The 26,150-nt window shown below is 52.2% G+C and overlaps 1 protein-coding gene across 3 annotated transcripts in view; it reads left to right on the forward strand.

Moving 5' to 3' along the window:
* Nucleotides 1-26,150, forward strand: part of SLC35B1 (solute carrier family 35 member B1) — an 81,502-nt gene that overhangs the window by 17,736 nt on the left and 37,616 nt on the right. For all 3 annotated transcript variants that reach the window (XM_075350227.1, XM_075350230.1, XM_075350228.1), the window contains exon 4: nt 16,097-16,230. In XM_075350227.1, coding sequence (XP_075206342.1) covers nt 16,097-16,230 — 134 coding nt within the window. The remainder of the gene's footprint in view (nt 1-16,096; nt 16,231-26,150) is intronic.

Below are 26,150 nucleotides of genomic sequence, written 5' to 3' on the forward strand. Positions count from 1 at the left end.
TGTGATTGTGGGAAGAGGAGATAAGAGAGCAGTGGAGAAGAAGATCTTGTGAGGATCTGAGGTTGCGTGTAGGTAGGTACCGGGAGACTAGGTCACAGATGTATGGAGGAGACAGGTTGTGGATGGCTTTGTAGGTCATGGTTATTGTTTTGAACTGGAGTCTTTGGGCAATGGGAAGCTAGTGAAGGGATTGGCAGAGTGGTGAGGGGAGAGATGGATTAGGCGGGCCGCAGAGTTTAGGATAGATTGGAGGGGTGCAAGAGTGTTGGAAGGGAGGCCAGAGAGCAGGAGGTTGCAGTAGTCGAGGCGGGAGATGATGAGGGCATGCACTAATGTTTTTGCTGACTCTTGGTTAAGGAAAGCACGGATCCGGGAGATATTTTTGAGTTGTAGTCTGCATGAGGTGAAGAGGGCTTGGATGTGTGGCTTGAAGGATAGAGCAGAGTCGAGGGTTACTCCGAGGCAACGAGCTTGTGAGACTGGGGAGAGTGAGCAGCCATCAACTTTGATGGAAAGGCTTGTTGGAGGAGTTGTGAGGAAGAGGAAAGATAATGAACTCTGTTTTGTCCATGTTAAGTTTTAGGAATCGCGCAGAGAAGAATGATGAAATAGCGGTCAGACATTGTGGGATTTTGGTTAGTAGAGAGGTGATGTCAGGTCCAGAGAGGTAGATCTGTGTGTCATCGGCATAGAGATGATACTGAAAGCCGTGGGACTCTATGAGCTGTCCCAGGCCGAAGGTGTAGATGGAGAACAGCAGGGCTCCAAGAACTGAGCCTTGGGAAAGTTTTAGTAAAATCTGGTGATAGACCCACCTTTTAGGCTAAGTTCGCACACTGCGTTTTTTTGACGCTGCGTTTTTGGCCGCTAAAAATGCACAAACGCACCAAAAAACGCATGCGTTTTTACCGCGATTTTAGTTTTTGGCTACGTTTTGCTGCGTTTTTGATCTCTGCGTTTTGCTGCGTTTTTCCAATGCATTGCATGGGGGGAAAACGCAGGAAAGAATTGACATGTCAATTTTCTTCGGCGCTCCATTGGGAGACCCAGACGATTGGGTGTATAGCTACTGCCTCCGGAGGCCACACAAAGTATTACACTAAAAAGTGTAAGGCCCCTCCCCTTCTGGCTATACACCCCCAGTGGGATCACTGGCTCACCAGTTTTCTGCTTTGTGCGAAGGAGGTCAGACATCCACGCATAGCTCCACTGTTTAGTCAGCAGTAGCTGCTGACTATATCGGATGGAAGAAAAGAGGGCCCATATAGGGCCCCCAGCATGCTCCCTTCTCACCCCACTTGTGGTTTGTAAGGTTGAGGTACCTATTGCTGGTACGGCGGCTGGAGCCCACATGCTGTTTTCCTTCCACATCCCCCTGAGGGGCTCTGAGGAAGTGGGATCTTACCGGCCCCAAAGCCCTGAGGCCGGGCTCCATCCACAGACCCATTGAACCTGCTGGATGTGGAGCGGGAGTGCCGTTCAGGGACATGGCCCTGCACCATTCAGGTACTCTGTGTCCCCGTACACACAGGCACAGCACACTCCAGACTTGCTGGGTGTGCTAGTGCGCCGGGGACAGTAAAGGGTTACAGTCACTGCAGCCTAGCTGAGTGACTTTATGTATGGGGAACTACCGCGCCGGACGCTCCGGGAGCGGCGGCGCGGCTGGGACTTGTAGTGCGCCGGGGACTTAGCGCCGACCGCGCTTTTACGGCGGCGGCGCTTATAAATCCAGTCCCCGGCTTTTGCGGCCTAGCTCCGCTTCGTTCCCGCCCCCACCCTGTCAATCAGGGTAGGGGAGAGACGCTGTACAATCAGCAGCGCCGAGGGCTGGAGCCTTATTTACATGCTCCAGCCCTCTCACTGGACACTGTGGGACGCTGGTTTCCCGCTCTGACTTGGGGCACGCCCTCGGCCCGCCCCTACTCACACGAGCTGGAGAAGGACGCCGGCAGCCATTCCTGCAGTCCGAGCTGAGAGATCGGACTCTGGGCAACCAGGCACAGGACTAGGGCGACCACACACCCGCTTATAGGCGGGCGGTAAGCGGCACCTGAAGTGCTGACCCCACTAAATACCGCAGTTGTCCATTTGTATTTTTATGCTTACACTGCATAGGTCGCTATCTTTGGCTATATGCCCTCTTAGATGGCGACTCATCAGCAGCAGGAAAGCAGGGGTGCTAAGGCACAGGCTTTCTATACTGCTTGTATTGCATGTACTGAAGTGTTCATGTGTATTTATGCTTGTATGTGATACACTGCACTGTACGGTCGCTAGTCTGGGCTATTTTCGCCTAGAATGACTAGACTACAGCAGCAGAAAAGCAAAGGTGCTGAGGCACAGGTTTTTTCTAGGCTGCTTGTATTGCAGGGGTTGCAGTGTTCATTTGTACTTATGCTTGTATGCTATACATTGCACTGTATGGTCGATATTCTGGGCTATATTCCCCTAGATGGCTAGTCTACAGCAGCAGAAAAGCAAGGGTGCCAAGGCACAGGATTTCTATGCTGCTTGTATTGCATGTGCTGCAGTGTTCATTGTACTTTATGCTTGTATGCTATACATTGCATTGTACGGTCGCCATTCTTGGCTCTATGTCCTAGATGGCTAGTCGGCAGCAGCATATAAGCAACTCAGGCTTTCGATGCTGTTTTTACTGCATGTGATACTGTTCCACGGCACTGAACCCCATTGTGTGCAATGCTCCCCTGGAGCACTTGGTCAGCCAGGGTCTCTACTAGACGTGGCCAAAGGAACCACCTGTCAACCCTGTCCAAGGACAGGGATGGAGTTGCAATGGGATAGAGACTTGCAGTCCGGACAGGCCATGGGCAATCTGGATCATTGCTCCCTGGCCACCCTCATTGGGAATAAAATCGGTGCTCCGGGGGGGGGTCCCAGGAGGCTCTCTGTAGGATGAGGCAGACGTAGCTCATCAGGACTTTGATCCTGACAACGCTCTCAATCCGGATACACCGGATGGTGACGCCATAAGGAATGATCCTATAGCGTCCATCAATGGAATGTTTGATCTTTCTCCCTCAGCTCCCCCAGCGGAGGAGTCAGCTTCACAGCAGGAGAAGTCCCATTTCAGTAGCTCAAACGTAGATTGAGTATTTTTCTGGCCACGCTGACTTCAGAGAAGCAGTCCAGGAACACCACGCTTACCAGATAAGCGTTTTCTCCAAACGTATTAAGGATACACGTTATCCTTTTCCCCCTGACGTGGTCAAGCGTGGGACCCAGGGTCCAAAGGTGGATTCTCCAATCTCCAGGCTTGCGGCTAGAGCTATAGTTGCAGTGGAGATGGGACTTCACTTAAAGATACAGACAGATGGACTCTGGTTGACGTCTGTCTATGAGGCTATCGGCGTGTCGGTTGCTCCGGCATTTACAGCCGTATGGGCACCCTAAGCTTTTCAGCTGTTCTTGCACAGCTGGTCTTGAGCATATGTACATTTGTGCCGCAGGGGCGTCCGTAACCTCGCAATGTCTGCATTGCGACTTACCCTATTAATGCTGTCCTGGAAGGACAGTCGAGGTTTCGGTCCTTCCCAAGCTCGGGCAGGTCCCAATTGTCCTCGTCCAAAAGAGCTGAAAAGCCTCAGAGGGGCTCAGTTTCCGGGGGCTCAATCACGCCCAAGGAAGGCAGCCGGAGGAACCGCTACCAAGGCGGTCTCCTCATGACTCTCAGCTCTCTCATCTCTCCGCATCCGCGGTTGATGGCAGACTTGCTCGCCTTTGCGACATTTAGCTGCCACAGGTCACAGACCGGTGGGTGAGGGACATTGTGCCCACGTGCACAGGACAGGGTTCTGTTCTCGTCCTCCGACTCGATTCTTCAGAACGTCCCCACCTCCCCACCGAGCCGATGCTCTTCTGCAGGCAGAAGGAGTGGTAATCCCTGTTCCTCTTCGGGAACAAGACACGGTTTTCCTCCAATCTGGTTGTGGTGCCAAAAAAGGATGGCTCTTTCCGTCCCGTTCTGGACCTAAAACTGCTCAACAAGCACGTGGAGGCCAGGCGGTTCCGGATGAAACCCTCCGCTCCGTCATTGCCTCAATGTCTCAAGGATATTTCCTAGCATCAATAGACATCAAAGATGCTTATCTCCACGTGCCGATTGCTACAGAGCACCAATGTTTTCTACGTTTCGTGATGGGAGACGACCATCTTCAGTTCGTAGCTCTGCCATTCGGTCTGGCGACAGCCCCACGGGTGTTCACCGAGGTCATGGCGGCAGTGGTAGCAGTCTTGCACTCACAGGGACACTCTGTGATCCCTTACTTGGACGATCTACTTATCAAGGCACCCTCTCAAGAGGCATGCCAACTCAGCCTGAATGTTGCGCTGGAGACTCTCCAGACGTTCGGGTGGATCATCGACTTCTCAAAGTCAAACCTGTCACCGACCCAATCACTATCGTATCTTGGCATGGTGTTTCATACCCTCTCAGCGCTAGTGAAGCTTCCGCTGGACAAGCAGCGGTCACTACAGACTGGGGTGCAGACTCTCCGTCAAGGTCAGTCGCACTCCTTAAGACGCCTCATGCACTTCCTCGGGAAGTTGGTGGCGGCAATGGAGGCGGTTCCGTTTGCGCAGTTTCATCTGCGTCCTCTTATTGGGACATTCTCCGCCAATGGGACGGGAAGTCAACATCCCTGAACAGGAAAGTATCCTTTTCACAGAAGGACTCTCTGCAATGGTGGCTTCTTCCCACCTCATTATCACAGGGAAGATCCTTCCTACCACCGTCTTGGGCGGTAGTCACGACAGACGCGAGTCTGTCAGGGTGGGGAGCAGTTTTTCTCCACCACAGGGCTCAGGGTACGTGGACTCAGCAGGAGTCCACCCTTCAGATCCATGTTCTGGAAATCAGAGCAGTGTATCTTGCCCTACTAGCCTTCCAGCAGTGGCTGGAAGGAAAGCAGATCCGAATTCAGTCGGACAACTCCACAGCGGTGGCATACATCAATCACCAAGGAGGGACACGCAGTCGGCAAGCCTTCCAGGAAGTCCGGCGGATTCTGATGTGGGTGGAAGCCACGGCCTCCACCGTATCCGCAGTTCACATCCCCGGCGTAGAAAACTGGGAAGCAGACTTCCTCAGCCGCCAGGGCATGGACGCAGGGGAATGGTCCCTTCACCCGGACGTGTTTCAGGAAATCTGTAGCCGCTGGGGAAGGCCGGACGTCGACCTAATGGCGTCCAGGCACAACAACAAGGTCCCAACCTTTATAGCACGGTCTCGCGATCACAGAGCTCTGGCGGCAGACGCCTTAGTGCAAGATTGGTCGCAGTTCCGGCTCCCTTATGTGTTTTCCACCTCTGGCACTCTTGCCCAGAGTGCTACGCAAGATCAGATCCGACTGCAGCCGCGTCATACTCGTCGCCCCAGACTGGCCAAGGAGGGCGTGGTATCCGGATCTGTGGCATCTCACGGTCGGCCAACCGTCGGCACTACCAGACCGACCAGACTTACTGTCCCAAGGGCCGTTTTTCCATCGGAATTCTGCGGCCTTGAACCTGACTGTGTGGCCATTGAGTCCTGGATCCTAGGGTCTTCAGGATTATCCCAAGGGGTCGTTGCCACCATGAGACAGGCTAGGAAGCCCACGTCCGCTAAGATCTACCACAGAACGTGGAGGATATTCTTATCCTGGTGCTCTGCTCAGGGAGTGTCTCCCTGGCCTTTTGCATTGCCTACCTTTCTTTCTTTCCTGCAATCTGGGTTAGAAAAAGGTTTGTCGCTCGGCTCCCTTAAAGGGCAAGTCTCGACGCTATCCGTCTTTTTTCAAAAGCGTCTAGCACGACTTCCTAAGGTGCGCACGTTCCTGCAGGGGGTTTGTCATATTATACCCCCGTACAAGCGGCCGTTAGCTCCATGGGATCTGAACAGGGTACTAGTTGCCCTCCAGAAGCCGCCCTTCGAGCCTCTGAGGGAGGTTTCACTTTCTAGACTATCACAGAAAGTGGCTTTTCTGGTAGCGATCACATCTCTTCGGAGAGTGTCTGAGCTAGCAGCGCTGTCATCCAAGGCTCCTTTCCTGGTCTTCCACCAGGACAAGGTAGTGCTGCGCCCCATTCAGGAGTTTCTCCCGAAGGTGGTATCCTCTTTTCATCTTAATCAGGATATATCTTTGCCTTCTTTTTGTCCTCATGCAGTTCATCGGTATGAGAAGAATTTACATTTGTTAGATCTGGTGAGAGCACTCAGAATCTACATTTCCCGCACGGCGCCCCTGCGCCGCTCCGATGCACTCTTTGTCCTTGTCGCTGGTAAGCGCAAAGGGTCGCAGGCTTCAAAAGCCACCCTGGCTCGATGGATCAAAGAACCAATTCTTGAAGCCTACCGTTCTGCTGGGCTTCCGGTTCCATCAGGGCTGAAGGCCCATTCTACCAGAGCCGTGGGTGCGTCCTGGGCATTGCGACACCAGGCTACGGCTCAACAGGTGTGCCAGGCAGCTACCTGGTCGAGTCTGCACACTTTCACCAAACATTATCAGGTGCATACCTATGCTTCGGCGGACGCCAGCCTAGGTAGAAGAGTCCTGCAGGCGGCAGTTGCCTCCCCGTAGGGGAGGGCTGTCTTCGCAGCTCTAACATAAGGTATTTCTTTACCCACCCAGGGACAGCTTTTGGACGTCCCAATCGTCTGGGTCTCCCAATGGAGCGCCGAAGAAGAAGGGAATTTTGTTACTTACCGTAAATTCCTTTTCTTCTAGCTCCTATTGGGAGACCCAGCACCCGCCCTGTTGTCCTTCGGGATTTTTGGGTTTTTTCGGGTACACATGTTGTTCATGTTGAACGGTTTTCAGTTCTCCGATGTTACTCGGAGTGAATTTGTTTAACCAAGTTATTGGCTTTCCTCCTTCTTGCTTTTGCACTAAAACTGGTGAGCCAGTGATCCCACTGGGGGTGTATAGCCAGAAGGGGAGGGGCCTTACACTTTTTAGTGTAATACTTTGTGTGGCCTCCGGAGGCAGTAGCTATACACCCAATCGTCTGGGTCTCCCAATAGGAGCTAGAAGAAAAGGAATTTACGGTAAGTAACAAAATTCCCTTCTTTTTTTTTTTCAAGCTCAAAAACGCAGCTTAAAAAAACAGTTGTGTGCGGACAGCAAAATTGAAAACTCATAGGCTTTGCTGGGGAAGCAAAGTCATGCAGTTTTGAGGCCAAAAACGCCGCGAAAAACGCACTGTGCGCACATAGTCTTATTGTATTCTGATAGTTAAAATAAACAAGTGCTAAATGTCTGATTGCTGGGACCCCCACTTATCACTGAAGTAGAGATAGCTGAAGCAGAGGGTTAATCAGTGAGGGTCTCAGTGGGGTGACCCCCCCCCCCCCCCAGTGCTCAGATACAGATCAACTGTCCCATGGATAAGTCATAAGTGTGATGACAAAACCCCTTTAGGAGGGTGTACATTATTAGTTACCATGTGTGTTTTTGTCCAGAATCTCCACCAAATGTGTCCGTGGCTATGTCCGGTATTGCAGCTCCGCTCCAGTGAAGTAAATAAGGCCGAGCTGCAGTACCTTTCTCAGCCTTATAACAGATGTGGCACTGTTTGCAGAAAAAGTAGTAAAAGGGAACCTGTCAGGTGCAATATGCACCCAGTACCACGAGCAGTTCTGGGTGTATATAGCTAATCCCTGCCTAACTGTCTCTGTATACACTAGATAGATAAAGGGATCTTTAGAAAAGTATTTCTAAAGATCTTATATCATATGCTAATGAGCGCGGGGACTAGTCAGAAAGGCATTACTTCCCCTGGCTAGTCGGCCCACATAGCATGTTAGTACACCCCTGTGGGTGTGCTGCCGTATTAAGAGGCTGAACTAGTCGGGGGATATAATGGCATTAGCATACGATATAAGATCTTTAGAAATACTTTTTCTATAGATCTCTGCTAGTGTATACAGGGACGGTTAGGCAGGGATTAGCAATATACACCCAGAACTGCTCGTGGCTCTGGTGTATATTGCACCCGACAGGTTCCCTTTAAACACTGGACATTTCCTTTACCAGCTGTAGGGGTTGTAGTAGTAGTATAGTAACCAGGGCCTGTGATTAAGAACCACTACAGGGGCTCGAAAGGTGTAAGACATTTTACATTTTTTTTGGATGTCCTACCTACATGTTTGTTGGCTTCTAATATGAATAAATAGTTTTTTATTTATGAGACGTAATTGGTTTTTTCTTCAGCGCTCTATTGGGAGACCCAGACGATTGGGGTATAGCTACTGCCCTCCGGAGGCCACACAAAGCACTACACTAAAAAGTGCAAGGCCCCTCCCCCTCTGGCTATACCCCCCCGTGGTATCACGGGTTCTCCAGTTTTAGCTTTGTGTGCGAAGGAGGTCAGACATCCACGCATAGCTCCACAGATTTTAGTCAGCAGTAGCTGCTGACTATTTCGGATGGAAGAAAAGAGGGCCCATATAGGGCCCCCAGCATGCTCCCTTCTCACCCCTGGATGGTGTTGTAAGGTTGAGGTACCTATTGCTGGTACGGCGGCTGGAGCCCACATGCTGTTTTCCTTCCACATCCCCCTGAGGGGCTCTGAGGAAGTGGGATCCTGCCGGCCTCAAAGCTCTGACGCCGGGCTCCATCCACAGACCCATTTGAACCTGCTGGATACGGAGCTGGAGTACCGTTCAGGGACATGGCCCTGCACCATTACAGGTACTCTGTGTCCCCGTACACACAGGCACAGCACACTCCAGACTTGCTGGGTGTGCTAGTGCGCCGGGGACAGTAAAGGGTTACAGTCACTGCAGCTTTGCTGAGTGACTTTGTGTTTTGGGAACTACCGCGCCGGACGCTCCGGGAGCAGCGGCGCGGCTGGGACTTGTAGTTCGCCGGGGACTGGGCGCCGACCGCGCTTTTACGGCGGCGGCGCTTATAACTCCAGTCCCCGGCTTCTGCGGCCTAGTGCCGCTTCGTTCCCGCCCCCTCCCTGTCACTCAGGGAAGGGGACAGGCGCTGAGCAATCAGCAGCGCCGAGGGCTGGAGCCTTTTTACATGCTCCAGCCCTCTCACTGCACTCTGTCGGACGCCGGATTCCCGCTCTGCCTTGGGGGCACGCCCACGGCCCGCCCCTCCTCACACGAGCTGGGGAAGAAGCCGGCAGCCATTACTGCAGAGCTCGGACTTTCGGCTCCAAGGCAGGACGGTGGCGATACACCCGCTTATAGGCGGGCGGTAAGAGGCACACATAGTGCTGACCACGATATAACTGCAGTGTATACATGTGTTGTTTTTAACTACATAGGTCGCTATATGCCCGCTTGGGGAGCGACACATCAGCAGCAGGAAAGCAGGTGTGCTAAAGCACAGGCTTTCTAGGCTGCTTGTTTTGCACGACTGAGGTGTTCATTTGTGTTTATGCTGATATGCTATACATTGCACTGTACAGTCGCTAGTCTTAGCTATATTCTTCTGGAATGGCTAGACTACAGCAGCAGAAAACCAAGGGTGCTGGGGCACAGGTTTTTTTCTATGCTGCTTGTATGCATGGGCGGCAGTGTGCATTTGTACTTGTGCTTGTATGCTATACATTGCACTGTATGGTCACTCTTCTGGGCTATATTCCCCTAGATGACCAGTCTACAGCAGCAGAAGAGCAGAGGTGCCAGGGCACAGGCTTCTATGCTGCTTGGATTGCATGTGCTGCAGTGTTCATTTGTACTTGTGCTTGTATGCTATACATTGCACTGTAGGGTCACTCTTCTGGGCTATATTCCCCTAGATGACTAGTATACAGCAGCAGAAGAGCAGGGGTGCCAGGGCACAGGCTTCTATGCTGCTTGTATTGCTTGTGCTGCAGTGGTCATTTGTACTTTATGCCTGTATGCTATACATTGCAATGTACGGTCACCAATCTTGGCTATATACTTCTAGATAGCTAGTCGGCAGCGGCAAAAAAGCAACACAGATTTCAGTGCTGTTTTTACTACATGGGATGCTGTTCATGACACCGTCCCATTGTGTGCATGCTCCCCTGTAGCACGTCGTCTGCCGGGGTCTCTAGCACTTCGTCTGCCGGGGCTCTACTAGTTGTGGCCAAAGAAACCTCCTGTCAACCCTGTCCATGGACAGGGACGGAGTAGTCATAATATAGAGACTTGCACCCATGGGCAATCTACTTGACCAAAAGGCAGCTCTTCAGGGCTTTGATACTGACATCGCTCTCAATCCGGATACACCGGGTGGTAACGCCATTCGGAATGATCCTATACCGTCCATCAATGGAAGGTTGGATCTTTCTCCCTCAGCTCCCCCAGTGGAGATAGGAGACGAACAGGAGAAGTTCCTTTTCAGTGTCTCACGCAGATATTGAGTATTTTTCTGGCCACGCTGACTTCAGAGAAGCAGTCCAGGAACACCACGCTTACCAGATAAGCGTCTTCTCCAAACGTTTTTAGGATACACGTTATCCCTTTTTTCCCCTGACGTGGTCAGCGCTGGACCCAGGGTCCAAAGGTGGATTCTCCAATCTCCAGGCTTGCATATAGAGCCATAGTTGCACTGGAGATGGGGCTTCACTTCAAGATGCCATTCACAGACAGATGGACTCTGGTTGAAATCTGTCTAGGAGGCTATCGGCGTGTCGGTTGCTCCGGCATCCACAGCCGTATTGGCAACCTAACCTTTTCTGCTGTTCTTGCGCAGCTGACCTTGAGCAGGGACATCTGTACCGCAGAGGCGTCCGTAACCCCGCAATGTCTGCACTGCGACTTACCCTGTTAATACTGTCCTAAAAGTACAGTCGAGGTTTCGGCCCTTCCCAAGCTCCGGCAGGTCCCAATTGTCCTCGTGCAAAAGGGCTACAAAACCTCAGACGGGCTCAGATTCCGGCCGGGCTCAATCTCGCCCAAGGAAGGCAGTCGGAGGAACCGCTACCAAGGCGGTCTCCTCAGGACTCTCAGCTCTCTCTCTCTCTCTCCGCATCCGCGGTTGATGGCAGACTCCCCCGCCTTTGGCGACATTTAGCTGCCACAGGTCACTGACCGGTGGGTGACGGACATTGTGCTCACGTGCACAGGACAGTGTTCTGTTCTCGTCCTCCGACTCCATTCTTCAGAACGGCCCCACCGCTCCACCGAGCAGATGCCCTGCTGCAGGCGGTGGACGCTCTAAGAGCAGAAGGAGTGGTGATCCCTGTCCCCCCTCAGGAACGAGGGCGAGGGTTTGTACTCCAATCTCTTTGTGGCTCCAAAAATGGACGGTTCCTTCCGTCCTGTTCTGGTTCTGAAACTGCTCAATGAGCATGCGAACGCCAGGCGGTTCCGGATGGGATCCCTCCGATCCGTCATTGCCTCAATGTCTCGAGGAGACTTCCTTGCCTCAACAGACATCAAAGATGCCTATCTCCACGTGCCAATTGCTACGGAGCACCAACGTTTTCTACGTTTTGTGATAGGAGACGAACATCTTCTGTTCGTAGCTCTGCCATTCAGTCTGGCGACAGCCCCACGGGTGGGCACCAAGGTCATGGCAGCAGTGGTAGCAGTCTTGCACTCTCACGGACACCCGGTGATTCCGTACTTGGACGATCTACTCGTCAAAGCAACCTCCCTCGAGGCATGCCAACGCAGCCTGAATGTTACGCTGGAGACTCTCCAGACTTTCGAGTGGATCATCAATTTGGCAAGGTCAAATCTGTCTCCGACTCAATCACTAACGTATCTCGGCATGGAGTTTCATACTCTATCAGCCATAGTGAAGCTTCCGCTGAACCAGCAGCGTTCACTGCGGACAGAGGTGCAGTCTCTCCTTCAAGGCCAGTCGCACCCCTTAAGGCGCCTCATGCACTTCCTAAGGAAGATGGTGGCAGCCATCGAGGCAGTTCTCTTTGCGCAGTTTCATCTGCGCCAACGGCAATGGGACATTCTCCGCCAATGGGATGGGCAGTCAACCTCCCTGGACGGGAAGTCTCCCTTTCCCTGACGGCCGAGGACTCTCTGCAATAGTGGCTTATTCCCACCTCATTGCCATAGCCCCCATCCTGGGCAGTGGTCACGACAGATACGAGTCTGTCAGGGTGGGGAGCAGTTTGTCTCCGCCACATGGCTCAGGGGACGTGGACTCAGCAGGAGTCCACCCTTCAGTTCGATGTGCTGGAAATCGGGGCAGGGTATCTTACCCTATTAGCTTTCCAAAAGTGGATAGAAGGGAGCAGATCCGAATCCAGTCGGACATCTCCACAGCGGTGGCATACATCAACCACCAAGGAGGGACACGCAGTCAGCAGCCTTCCAGGAAGTCCGGCGAATCCTCATGTGGGTGGAGGACACAGCATCCACCATATCCGCAGTTCACATCCCGGGCGTAGAAAACTGGGAAGCAGACTTCCTCAGTCGCCAGGGCATGGACGCGGGGGAATGGTCCCTTCACCCGGACGTGTTTCAGGAAATCTGTTGCCGCTGGGGGGGGGCCGGACGTCGACCTAATGGCGTCTCGGCACACCAACAAGGTCCCGGCATTTATGGCACGATCGCGCGATCACAGAGCTCTGGCGGCAGACGCCTTAGTGCAAGATTGGTCGCATATGTGTTTCCACCTCTGGCACTCTTGCCCAGAGTACTGCGCAAAAATCAGATCCGATTGCAGCCGCGTCATACTCGTCGCACCAGACTGGCCGAGGAGATCGTGGTACCCGGATCTGTGGCATCTCACGGTCGGCCGACCGGGGTCACTACCAGACCGACCAGACTTACTGTCTCAATGGCCGTTTTCTCCATCGGAATTCTGCGGCCCTGAACCTGACTGTGTGGCTTGTGTGTCCTGGATCCTAGCGTCTTCAGGATTATCCCAAGGGGTCGTTGCCACCATGAGACAGGCTAGGAAGCCCACGTCTGCTAAGATCTACCACAGAACGTGGAAGATTTTCTTAATCTGGTGCTCTACTCAGGGAGTGTCTCCCTGGCCATTTGCATTGCCTATCTTTCTTTCCTTCCTACAATAGGAGTTAGAAAAGGGCTTGTCGCTAGACTCCCTCAAAGGGCAAGTCTCAGCACTATCCGTGTTTTTTCAGAAGCGTCTAGCACGTCTTTCTAAGGTGCGCACGTTCCCGCAGGGGGTTTGTCATATCGTACTCCCGTACAAGCGGCCGTTGGATCCATGGGATCTGAACAGGGTTCTAGTTGCTCTCCAGAAGCCGCCTTTCGAGCCTCTGAAGGAAGTTTCCTTTTCTCGCCTGTCACAGAAGGTGGCGTTTCTCGTTGCGATCACATCGCTTCGGCGAGTGTCTGAGCTGGCAGCTCTGTCATCCAAGGCTCCCTTCCTGGTGTTTCACCAGGACAAGGTAGTGCTGCGCATCATTCCGGAGTTTCTCCCTAAGGTAGTATCCTCGTTTCATCTTAATCAGGATTTCTCCTTACCGTCCTTTTGCACTCATCCGGTTCACCGGTATGAGAATGATTTACGTTTGCTAGATCTGGTGAGAGCACTCAGAATCTACATTTCCCGCACGGCGCCCGTACGCCGTTCCGATGCCCTTGTCGCTGGTACGCGCAAGAGGTTGCAGGCTTCTAAAGCCACCCTGGCTCGATGGATCAAAGAACCAATTCTGGAAGCCTACCGTTTTGCAGGGCTTCCGGTTCTTTCAGGGCTGAAAGCCCATTCAACCAGAGCCGTGAGTGCGTCCTGGGCGCTACGACACCAGGCTTCGGCTCAACAGGTGTGCCAGGCAGCTACCTGGTCGAGTCTGCACACTTTCACCAAACATTATCAGGTGCATACCTATGCTTCGGCGGATGCCAGCTTAGGTAGAAGAGTCCTGCAGGCGGCAGTGACATCCCCGTAGGGGAGGGCTGTTTTGCAGCTCTAACATGAGGTATCTCTTTACCCACCCAGGGACAGCTTTTGGACGTCCCAATCGTCTGGGTCTCCCAATAGAGCGCTGAAGAAGAAGGGAATTTTGTTACTTACCGTAAATTCCTTTTCTTCTAGCTCTTATTGGGAGACCCAGCACCCGCCCTGTTGTCCTTCGGGATATCTTGGTTGTTTGCGGGTACACATGTTGTTCATGTTGAACGGTTTTTCAGTTCTCCGACGTTATTCGGAGTTAATTTGTTTAAACCAGTTATTGGCTTCCTCCTTCTTGCTTTGGCACTAAAACTGGAGAACCCGTGATACCACGGGGGGGTATAGCCAGAGGGGGAGGGGCCTTGCACTTTTTAGTGTAGTGCTTTGTGTGGCCTCCGGAGGGCAGTAGCTATACCCCAATCGTCTGGGTCTCCCAATAAGAGCTAGAAGAAAAGGAATTTACGGTAAGTAACAAAATTCCCTTCTTTTCCTAACCAGGGCCTGTGTATTCCCCATTAGGTGATACTACTCATTTACTTGCTATTCTCCCAAGTTTAGTCCTTTACAATTGTAGGTATTGAGCACCGTTTCTTGATCCTACAGCACCCAGATCGGGAAGGGACAGGGTGGCAGATCTGTCCCCGCGGCTTCCTAGTCTGTGACCTCTACAACATTGTATTACAGGATTTTTCTCTAAGTCTCCACAATGATAAGGTTATTCATACTGGTCCCCTAAGCGAAATGATTTCCCTAGGTGGGAATAACCCTTGAATGGAGCAGCAAAAAACATGTCATGGCCACTGGGTGACCCCAGCATAAAATAGTTTAACCTATATTTAAAGTGACTGTATTGTCTTAGGGTACTTTCACACTTGCGTTATTTTCCTTCCGTTACAATCCGCCCTTTTGGGAAACAGCGAAATCCGTTAACGGATTCCGCTGTTTCCCATAGACTTGTATGGTTGACGGATTGTACCAAAAGGAGCTGCGTTGCTTCCGCTGGGCGACGCTCCGTTGCTTCCGCCCAGCGGGAGGAACGCAACATGTAACGTTATTTTGAGCAGCGGAATCCTCTGGATTTCACTGCGCATGCTCTTTTTTTTTTTTTTTTTTTTTTTTTTTTTTAAATCAAACTTTATTTTGGCTCGCGGTGGCCGAACGTTCAGCTGAGCGCCCGGCCGTCGGCAAGCGACAGCGCTCAGCTGAATGACCGGCCACCAGCATGCCCGGCCGCCGGCAAGTCACAGCGCTCAGCTGATCACCCGGCGGCCGGCTGCAGGGAGCGATCAGCTGATCACCCGGCGGCCGGGAGCGATCAGCTGATCACCCGGCAGCCGGCTGCAGGGAGCGATCAGCTGATCACCCGGCGGCCGGCTGCAGGGAGCGATCAGCTGATCACCCGGCGGCCGGCTGCAGGGAGCGATCAGCTGATCACCCGGCGGCCGGCTGCAGGGAGCGATCAGCTGATCACCCGGCGGCCGGCTGCAGGGAGCGATCAGCTGATCACCCGGCGGCCGGCTGCAGGGAGCGATCAGCTGATCACCCGGCGGCCGGCTGCAGGGAGCGATCAGCTGATCACCCGGCGGCCGGCTGCAGGGAGCGATCAGCTGATCACCCGGCGGCCGGCTGCAGGGAGCGATCAGCTGATCACCCGGCGGCCGGCTGCAGGGAGCGATCAGCTGATCACCCGGCGGCCGGCTGCAGGGAGCGATCAGCTGATCACCCGGCGGCCGGCTGCAGGGAGCGATCAGCTGATCACCCGGCGGCCGGCTGCAGGGAGCGATCAGCTGATCACCCGGCGGCCGGGAGCGATCAGCTGATCACCCGGCGGCCGGGAGCGATCAGCTGATCACCCGGCTGCAGGGAGCGATCAGCTGATCACCCGGCAGCCGGGAGCGATCAGCTGATCACCCGGCGGCCGGCTACTGGGAGCAATCAGCTGATCACCCAGCGGCCGGCTGCAGGGAACGATCAGCTGATCGTTCACTATAGTCTGCCGCTGGTAAAACCGGGAAAAAAAAAAAAAAAAATCAAAACGAATTGCGTTGTTTTGCAGCATCCGTTGCATCCGTTGTGTCACTATATGCAACACATCCGTTGCATCCGTTACACAACGCAATGCAACGGATACCGTTCAACGCAAGTGTGAAAGTAGCCTTAGAAAGACAAGTCTCCTCTCCCTCAGTCTGAATATAGCTGTCATACCAGAAATGGCCATAGGACAATGTGGCGCTGTGCCATAGGTTTGCACTGACTTGTGTTCTGCTCTTTTGCAGTGATTCGATTCCTTGACTCCAAGGCTAAGCCTGACCGCACACAGAGCTGGCTCTATGCTGTCTGTTCTCTCTCCTACGTAGGGGCCATGGTGTCCAGTAATTCAGCACTCCAATATGTGAACTACCCCACACAGGTGAGTTATGGCTTATTCTAGTCCACCAGAGAAAGAGCTTCACTTGCCAAGTTGCTTTCCGCTCTGGCTCATGACATGCATGTGGCAAGACCCCTCCTGTAATCAGGAAGCTGGAACTGCATATACTCAGTGAAAGATTAGTGACAGAGCGTTCTTTGAAGGACAGCATGATGTAGGGGTTAAAATGCTGAATTCAGTGATGTCGCTTGTTAATCTGTGTGCTGTTTACTTAAAAGGAACTGGTCACCAGGTTTTTGCCACCTAATCTAAGAGCAGCCTGATGAAGGAATAGAGACCCTGATTCCAGTGATGTCATTTACTTGTCTGCATAGTGTAGCTTTTATAAAATCACTGTTTAATTAGCAGGAGATTATCATTAGAGGACTATTTGGCCTGCTGCCAGGTAGTCCAGCAGCTGCATGAGCTGGTTATAACCCTGCTCTAAATTCAAATAATTGCTAGATCTGCAGCAGAGAAAACAGATTGATTTTATCAAAACAGCTCAGTAACAGAAACATCACTGGAATCGGGGTCTCTGTCTCTACATTATGCTGCTCTCAGATGTGGGAGCAAAAACCTTGTCACAGATATCCTTTAAAATTAAGGTTTTATTACCAGGTGATTATCAGTGCCCAGACTACAGCTTATGCGACTGTTAGACCTCCCACGCCCCCTCCTCTGATAAGCAGCTCACTGTCAATACACTGTATGCAGAGAGCTGTTGTGTGGGCGGGGTTAGCTTTCTAAGCTCTGGTACATTTAAGAACTGTCACAGCTGCTGCAGCCAGTAAACTAAGTGACGCATCCCTGGAATCAGGGTCTCTGTCCCTACATCATGCTGCTCTCAGATGAGGTAGTAAAAATCTGCTGACCGATTCACTTTAAGATGCTTGTTTCCGGATAATCATTCAGTGTAACCAGGCTGCCAATCATTCAATGAAGGGGTGAAATGTTCATTACATAAAATCATCGTTCTTGATGGTCCATTGTCTTGTGTAACCAGCACTCGCACTGGCTAGGACAGTGCAAGTAGTATAATGGTCTTGTCGCACACAACGACAGTGACGACGACGTCTCTGCTAAGTCACCATTTTCTGTGACGTAGCAGCGACCTTGCTAGCGATGTTGCTGTGTGTGACGTCCAGCAACAACCTGGCCCCTGCTGTGAGGTCGCTGGTTGTTGCTGAATGTCCTGGACCATTTTTTGGTTGTTGCTCTCCCGCTGTGAAGCACACATCACTGTGTGTGACAGCGAGAGATCGACGAACTGAATATGCAGGGAGCCGGCTTCTGCAGACGCTGGTAACCAAGGTAAATATCGGGTAACCAAGCAAAGGCTTGGTTACCCGATATTTACCTTCGTTACCAGCGTCCACAGCTTCTTGAAGCCGGCTTCCTGCTCCCTGCACACGTAGCCAAGGTACACATCGGGTAACTATAAGTAAAGCGGTTTGCTTATTAACCTGATGTGTACTCTGGCTACGAGTGCAGGGAGCCAGTGCTAAGCGGTGTGCGCTGATAACCAAGGTAAATATTGGGTAACCAAGCAAAGCACTTTGCTTGGTTACCCGATATTTACCTTAGTTACCAAGTGCAACATCGCTTCCACGCGTCACTGCTGGCTGGGGGCTGGTCACTGGTGAGATCTGCCTATTTGACAGTTCACCAGCAACCATGTAATGACGCAGCAGCGATCCTGATAAGGTCAGATCGTCGTCGTGATTGCTGCTGCGTCGCTACGTGTGACCTAGGCTTTACTGTGGAAGAAAGCGCAATAGGGTTTTATTCGGGTGATAAATCAAATCCCACAGGGGATAGATTGCACTCACCTATTCAGGTTGTGAGAGTCACGACCCCTTTAAGCACATGTGATGATGGTATCAGCAGCAGCCCCGAAGTAGAACGTATAATAAATGGAAGAAGAAATCGAGTCTATACTGCGCTAACACACCGTGACAATATTCAGTAAAATATTCCTTTATTGTACAGTTCTACGTGTTTCAGATAGATCCATCTCCTTCATCAGTATCATACTGTTCCTTTCTTTGTCGCTCCATTGGGAGACCCAGACAATTGGGTGTATAGCTATGCCTCCGGAGGCCACACAAAGTATTACACTAAAAGTGTAAAGCCCCTCCCCTTCTGCCTATACACCCCCCCGTGCTCACGGGCTCCTCAGTTTTTATGCTTTGTGCGAAGGAGGCAGACATGCACGCATAGCTCCACAACTTAGTCAGCAGCAGCTGCTGACTAGGTCGGATGGAAGAAAAGAGGGCCCATAACAGGGCCCCCAGCATGCTCCCTTCTCACCCCACTTTGTCGGCGGTGTTGTTAAGGTTGAGGTACCCATTGCGGGTACACAGGCAGTAGCCACATGCTGTTTTCCTTCCCCATCCCCCTTAGGGCTCTGGGTGAAGTGGGATCTGGATCGGTCTCCAGGCACTGGGACCGTGCTCCCTCCGCAGCCCCTGGGAATCTGCTGGATAGGAGCCGGGTATCGTCAGGGACAAGGCCCTGCTACTGTGAGGTACTCTGTGTCCCCGTGGGGACAGCGCATGGAGCGCTGGTGCCACAGACATTGCAGCACTGCTGGGTGTGTTAGTGCGCCGGGGATTATCGCTCATGCAGCACTTGTGCCATACACTTTCCAGCACTGCTGGGTGTGTTAGTGCGCCGGGCATGGAGCGCTTGGGCCAGACACTTTCCAGCGCTGCTGGGTGTGTTAGTGCGCCGGACATGGAGCGCTTGTGCCAGACACTTTCCAGCGCTGCTGGGTGTGTTAGTGCGCCGGACATGGAGCGTTTGTGCCAGACACTTTCCAGCACTGCTGGAGGTGTTAGTGCGCCGGGGGACTACCGCGCGGCCGCGCTTATAACTTTAGTCCCCGGCTTCTGCGGCCTAGTGTCGTTTCTTCCCGCCCACAGGCCTGCCAGTCAGGGGAAGGGCGGGACGCTGTACAGATCGTCAGCGCCGAGGGCTGGAGCATACATTTGTATCCTCCTCCCTCCTCACTCAGTACACTGGGGCACTAGATTCCCGCACTTTTCTTGGGCACGCCCACGGTCCCCTCCTCCCCACAGAACGCCGGCAGCCATTCCTGTCAGCGATTCAGACGCTGGAGAGGAGAGACAACACAGGGAGACCCAGGCAGGGAATCTGGTGATCACACAACCGCTCTCAGCGGTCGGTAAGCAGCACCTCTGGTGCTGGCCCCACTGAGTACCGAAGTGTATATATATGTATAGGCTTATAGGCTATACATTTGCACTGTACGGTCGCTCTGTTGATTTTTGGCTATATACCCTCCTGGTTGTTCTCACAGGAGACAACATGTCAGGACGGAGTTTGCAGCCTTTGCTGACAAACTGTCTGAGAGTATGGATAAATGGTCTGCTAAAATACTGGAAGCATTGCAGTCCAGACCGGTGATTCAGGCCCCGGGCACTGTCCAATCCTTGAACCCTGGTCCCCCTCATTTGGAACAGCAAAATGCCCCTGGGGTAACCCATAGGTCACAGGTTGAGGTCTCTGACACGGACCGCAGTCCCAGGCCGCCCAAGCCGCTCTCAACCTAGATACACCTGAAGGTGACGCCATAGTGAATGACCTTATAGCGACCATCAATCAGGTGTTGGATATTTCTCCCCCAGCTCCCCCAATTGAGGAGTCTGCTTCTCAGGAGAAATTCCGTTTCAGGTTTCCAAAGCGTACCTTAAATATGTTTCTGGATCACTCTGACTTCAGAGAGGCAATCCAGAAAAACCGAGACTGTCCAGACAAGCGTTTTTCCAAGCGCCTTACGGATGCACGTTATCCCTTCCCCCCCCCCCCCCGAGGTTGTTAAGGGCTGGACTCAGTGTCCTAAGGTGGATCCTCCAATCTCCAGACTGGCGGCTAGATCCATAGTTGCAGTGGAAGATGGGGCTTCACTCAAAGATGCCACTGACAGACAGATGGAACTATGGTTGAAATCCATCTATGAAGCTATAGGCGCGTCTTTTGCTCCAGCATTCGCAGCCGTATGGGCACTCCAAGCTATCTCAGCTTGTCAGGCGCAGATTAATGCAGTAACACGTACATCTGCCCCGCAAGTGGTGTCCTTAACCAATCAGGCGTCGGCGTTTGCGTCCTACGCCATTAATGCTATCCTGGACTCGGCGAGATGTACGGCGGTGGCATCCGCCAATTCGGTGGTACTCCGCAGGGCCATGTGGCTACGTGAATGGAAGGCAGACTCTGCTTCCAAAAAGTTCTTAACCGGTTTGCCATTGTCTGGCGACCGCTTGTTTGGTGAGTGATTGGATGAAATCATTAAACAATCCAAGGGAAAGTATTCATCCTTACCCCAGTCCAAACCAAACAGACCTCAACCACGGAAGGTACAATCGAGGTTTCGGTCCTTTCGGACCGCGGGCAGGTCTCAATTTTCCTCGTCCAAAAGGACTCAGAAAGGTCAGAGGAACTCCGATGCATGGCGGTCTAAGTCACGTCCTAAAAGACCGCCGGAGGAACCGCTCCCAAAGCGGCCTCCTCATGACTTTCGGCCTCCTCAAACCGCATCCTCGGTCGGTGGCAGGCTCTCCCGCTTTTGCGACACCTGGCTGCCACAAGTAAAAGACCGATGGGTGAGAGACATTCTTTCTCACGGTTACAGGATAGAGTTCAACTCTCGTCCTCCGATACGTTTCTTCAGAACATCTCCGCCCCCCGACAGAGCCGAGGCTCTTATGCAGGCGGTGGGCACCCTGAAGGCGGAAGGAGTGGTGATCCCTGTTCCTCTTCAGCAACGGGGTCACGGTTTTTACTCCAACTTGTTCGTGGTGCCAAAAAAGGACGGATCCTTCCGTCCCGTTCTGGACCTAAAACTGCTCAACAAGCATGTGAAAACCAGGCGGTTCCGGATGGAATCGCTCCGCTCCGTCATCGCCTCAATGTCCCAAGGAGATTTCCTGGCATCAATAGACATCAAAGATGCTTATCTCCACGTACCGATTGCACCAGAGCATCAGCGCTTCCTGCGCTTCGCCATAGGGGACGAACACCTTCAGTTCGTGGCACTGCCTTTTGGCCTGGCGACAGCCCCACGGGTCTTCACCAAGGTCATGGCAACAGTTGTGGCAATCCTCCACTCTCAGGGACACTCGGTGATCCCTTACTTAGACGATCTACTTGTCAAGGCACCCTCTCAAGGGGCATGCCAACACAGCCTGAACATTGCTCTGGAAACTCTCCAGGGTTTCGGGTGGATCATCAATTTTCCAAAGTCAAATCTGACACCGGCCCAATCACTGACATATCTTCGCATGGAGTTTCATACTCTCTCAGCGATAGTGAAGCTTCCGCTGAACAAACAGCGTTCACTACAGACAGGGGTGCAATCTCTCCTTCGTGGTCAGTCACACCCCCTGAGGCGCCTCATGCACTTCCTAGGGAAGATGGTGGCAGCAATGGAGGCAGTTCCTTTTGCGCAGTTTCATCTGCGCCCACTTCAATGGGACATTCTCCGCAAATGGGACAGGAAGTCGACGTCCCTCGACAGGAACGTCTCCCTTTCTCGGGCAGCCAAAGCTTCCCTTCAGTGGTGGCTCATCCCCACTTCTCTGTCGAAGGGGAAATCCTTCCTGCCCCCATCCTGGGCGGTGGTCACGACGGACGCGAGCCTGTCAGGGTGGGGAGCGGTCTTTCTCCACCACAGGGCTCAGGGGACTTGGACTCAGACAGAGTCCTCCCTTCAGATCAATGTCCTAGAGATAAGGGCAGTGTATCTTGCCCTAAAGGCGTTCCAGCCGTGGCTGCAAGGCAAGCAGATCCGAATTCAGTCGGACAACTCCACAACGGTGGCATACATCAACCACCAAGGTGGGACACGCAGTCGGCAAGCCTTCCAGGAAGTTCGGCGGATTCTGCTGTGGGTGGAAGCCACAGCCTCCACCATATCCGCAGTTCACATCCCGGGCGTAGAAAACTGGGAAGCAGACTTTCTCAGTCGCCAGGGCATGGATGCAGGGGAATGGTCCCTTCACCCGGACGTGTTTCAGGAGATCTGTTGCCGCTGGGGCATGCCGGACGTCGACCTAATGGCGTCCCGGCACAACAACAAGGTCCCGACATTCATGGCACGGTCTCAAGATCACAGAGCTCTGGCGGCAGACGCCTTAGTTCAGGATTGGTCGCAGTTTCGACTGCCTTATGTATTTCCTCCTCTGGCACTGCTGCCCAGAGTGTTACGGAAGATCAGGGCCGACTGCCGCCGCGCCATCCTCGTCGCTCCAGACTGGCCGAGGAGGTCGTGGTACCCGGATCTGTGGCATCTCACGGTCGGCCAACCGTGGGCACTACCAGACCGACCAGACTTGCTGTCTCAAGGGCCGTTTTTCCATCTGAATTCTGCGGCCCTCAACCTGACTGTGTGGCCATTGAGTCCTGGATCCTAGCGTCTTCAGGATTATCTCAAGAGGTCATTGCCACTATGAGACAGGCTAGGAAACCAACGTCAGCCAAGATCTACCACAGGACGTGGAGGATATTCTTATCTTGGTGCTCTGATCAGGGTTTTTCTCCCTGGCCATTTGCCTTGCCCACTTTTCTGTCCTTCCTTCAATCCGGATTGGAAAAGGGTTTGTCGCTCGGCTCCCTTAAGGGACAAGTCTCTGCGCTTTCTGTTTTTTTTTCAGAAGCGCCTAGCCAGGCTTCCACAGGTACGCACGTTCCTGCAGGGGGTTTGTCACATCGTTCCCCCTTACAAGCGTCCGTTAGAACCCTGGGATCTGAACAGGGTGCTGATGGTTCTTCAGAAACCACAGTTCGAGCCGATGAGGGATATCTCTCTCTCACGCCTTTCGCAGAAGGTGGTTTTCCTAGTAGCAGTCACTTCACTTCGGAGAGTGTCTGAGCTAGCAGCGCTGTCATGCAAAGCCCCCTTCCTGGTGTTTCACCAGGACAAGGTGGTTCTGCGTCCGGTTCCGGACTTTCTCCCTAAGGTGGTATCCCCCTTTCATCTCAATCAGGATATCTCCTTACCCTCTTTTTGTCCTCATCCAGTTCACCAACGTGAAAAGGATTTGCACTTGTTAGATCTGGTGAGAGCACTCAGATTCTACATTTCTCGTACGGCGCCTCTGCGCCGCTCGGATGCACTCTTTGTCCTTGTCGCTGGCCAGCGTAAAGGGACACAAGCTTCCAGATCAACCCTGGCTCGGTGGATCAAGGAACCAATTCTCGAGGCTTATCGTTCCTCGGGGCTTCCGGTTCCCTCAGGGCTGAAGGCCCATTCTACCAGGGCCGTGGGAGCGTCCTGGCCTTTGCGGCACCAGGCTACGGCTCAGCAGGTGTGTCAGGCGGCTACCTGGTCGAGCCTGCACACTTTCACGAAACACTATCAGGTGCATACCTATGCTTCGGCAGATGCCAGCCTAGGTAGGCGAGTCCTTCAGGCGGCGGTTGCCCACCTGTAGGACGGAGCCGGTTGCGGCTCTATTATGAGGTATTATTTACCCACCCAGGGACTGCTTTTGGACGTCCCAATTGTCTGGGTCTCCCAATGGAGCGACAAAGAAGAAGGGAATTTTGTTTGCTTACCGTAAATTCCTTTTCTTCTAGCTCCAATTGGGAGACCCAGCACCCGCCCCTGTTTTTTGTGTACACATGTTGTTCATGTTGAATGGTTTCAGTTCTCCGATATTCCTTCGGATTGAATTTACTTTAAACCATTTTATAATTTTTTCCTCCTTCTTGCTTTTGCACCAAAACTGAGGAGCCCGTGAGCACGGGGGGTGTATAGGCAGAAGGGGAGGGGCTTTACACTTTTAGTGTAATACTTTGTGTGGCCTCCGGAGGCATAGCTATACACCCAATTGTCTGGGTCTCCCAATTGGAGCTAGAAGAAAAGGAATTTACGGTAAGTAAACAAAATTCCCTTCTTTTATGTCCTGATGAAGGAGATGGATATCACTGAAACACGTAGACCTGTCCAATAAAGGAATATTTTACTGAATATTGTCACGGTGTGTTAGCACGGTATAGACTCGATTTCTTCTTCCATTTATTGTACTGCTTAGGACAGTGGCAGCCTGTGAGCACTGAGCTATTTATATAGATCACTCAGTGCGCATCGTTTACTTTGGTCTGACTGTGTAAACAGGTTATTAAACAATCACCGATCGGTAAATGTTTACTGATCAGCGGTCGTATAGTGCCGCTGCCGGCGGTCGACTACTGGGAAAATATGACAGTATAGGAACTCCGGCACACTCACTATCACCCTTAGAGACACAGTAAATAGGAAAACGTGAAGTTGATGTCAAAATCCTTTTCTTTTTATTTTGTAGTGAAAAATGTGCAAAAAGTGCTGTACAATAGTCCGCCAATCACAACGTTTCGGCCAATATGGCCTTCTTCAGGTCGGACAGGCTTAAGAATAGAGGGACACAAAGTGGATGAATATACACAGGACACTATTGCTTGACCAATGCTGGGATGCTGTATGGATCAAGAGATGCAAGATAGTCAATTTCGGAATGCACTATAGGTAGAAGGTGGCACTGTTATAGAAAAACGCATCAATCCCAGACATTGTACTTAATCAGTAGTATGGTGGTGCATGGTCATGAACAAAAGGGTCTGAATTACATCGGAGCCAACACCTCAGTGATCTATAGTATGTGGATAAGTCTCTGACGTAATCGGAAGCCTAAGATGGCCTGTGGCATGCGGTGATTCCTGGAGTAATGTGCAGGGGCCAAGGGTAAGAGGCCACAATGTGGTCACAAATGATCAACAATTGGAAGAAAATGGATGCTGATTCAGGTAACTACCTGACTGAGACTCCACTGGTATTTGATCTGGATAGGGGTCCTTGAAATGTAAGTGGTAGGAGTCCGGGTAGCATGTGCCTGCGTGGTGTCAGGGGTGAACCGCACGGTCTATGGGAAAATATGGCTGATATCCAGACTGTATTTATTGTATTATTGCTCTCTATCCTAAAACGTCGGGGTTGTTTTTTTGTTTTTTTTTATTTTGTCAGAGGTGCAGTTGAATTCTTAGGGTATGTGTGCACTAGGCGTTTTTTTCACGCGTTTTTATGTGCGTTTTTGTCTAAAAAAAAGCACCCGCGGCTAAAAAACGCGGCAAAAACGCATGCGTTTTTGCCGCGATTTGGTGCGTTTTTTGCTGCGTTTTTGCTCACTGCGTTTTTAATCAGTGCACAATGCCATTAAAGATTGTTGATGAAAAAAAAAAAAAAAAGGTCTGATGTCATTTCCTTCTTCAAAATGTTCATTGTATGCAGGAGAGCAGACAGCAGCTGCAGAACTACAAGTCTCAGCATCCTCCATTCACTAGTGTATGCAGGAGAGCAGACAGCAGCTGCAGAACTACAAGTCTCAGCATCCTCCATTCACTAGTGTATGCAGGAGAGCAGACAGCAGCTGCAGAACTACAAGGCTCAGCATCCTCCATCCAGGACTGTATGCAGTTTTTTGCCCAAAAAGAAAAAAAAATGACATGGGCTTCGCCATATTTTTGTATGCTAGCCGGGTACAGCAGGCAGGTACGGGCTGCCCCCAACCCCCAGCTGCCTATTTGTACCCGGCTGGGAACCAAAAATATAGAGAAGCCCTTTTTTTTAATTATTTCATGAAATAATTAAAAAAAAATGACGTGGGCTTCGCCTAATTTTTGAGTCCAGCCGGGTACAACTAGGCAGCTGGGGATTGGAATCCACAGTGCAGGGTGCCCATGCTTTCTGGGCACCCCCACTGCGAATTGCAGTCCGCAGCCACCCCAGAAAATGGCGCTTTCATAGAAGCGCCATCTTCTGGCGCTGTATCCAACTCTTCCAGCTGCCCTGAAGCCGGGTGGCTAGCCGGGTAATAATGGAGTTAGGGCTAGCTGTATATTATCAGCTGGCCCTAAGCCCGAAA

The sequence above is a fragment of the Anomaloglossus baeobatrachus genome, chromosome 5, assembly GCF_048569485.1.
Source record: "Anomaloglossus baeobatrachus isolate aAnoBae1 chromosome 5, aAnoBae1.hap1, whole genome shotgun sequence".
NCBI classification, from domain to species: Eukaryota; Metazoa; Chordata; class Amphibia; order Anura; family Aromobatidae; genus Anomaloglossus; species Anomaloglossus baeobatrachus.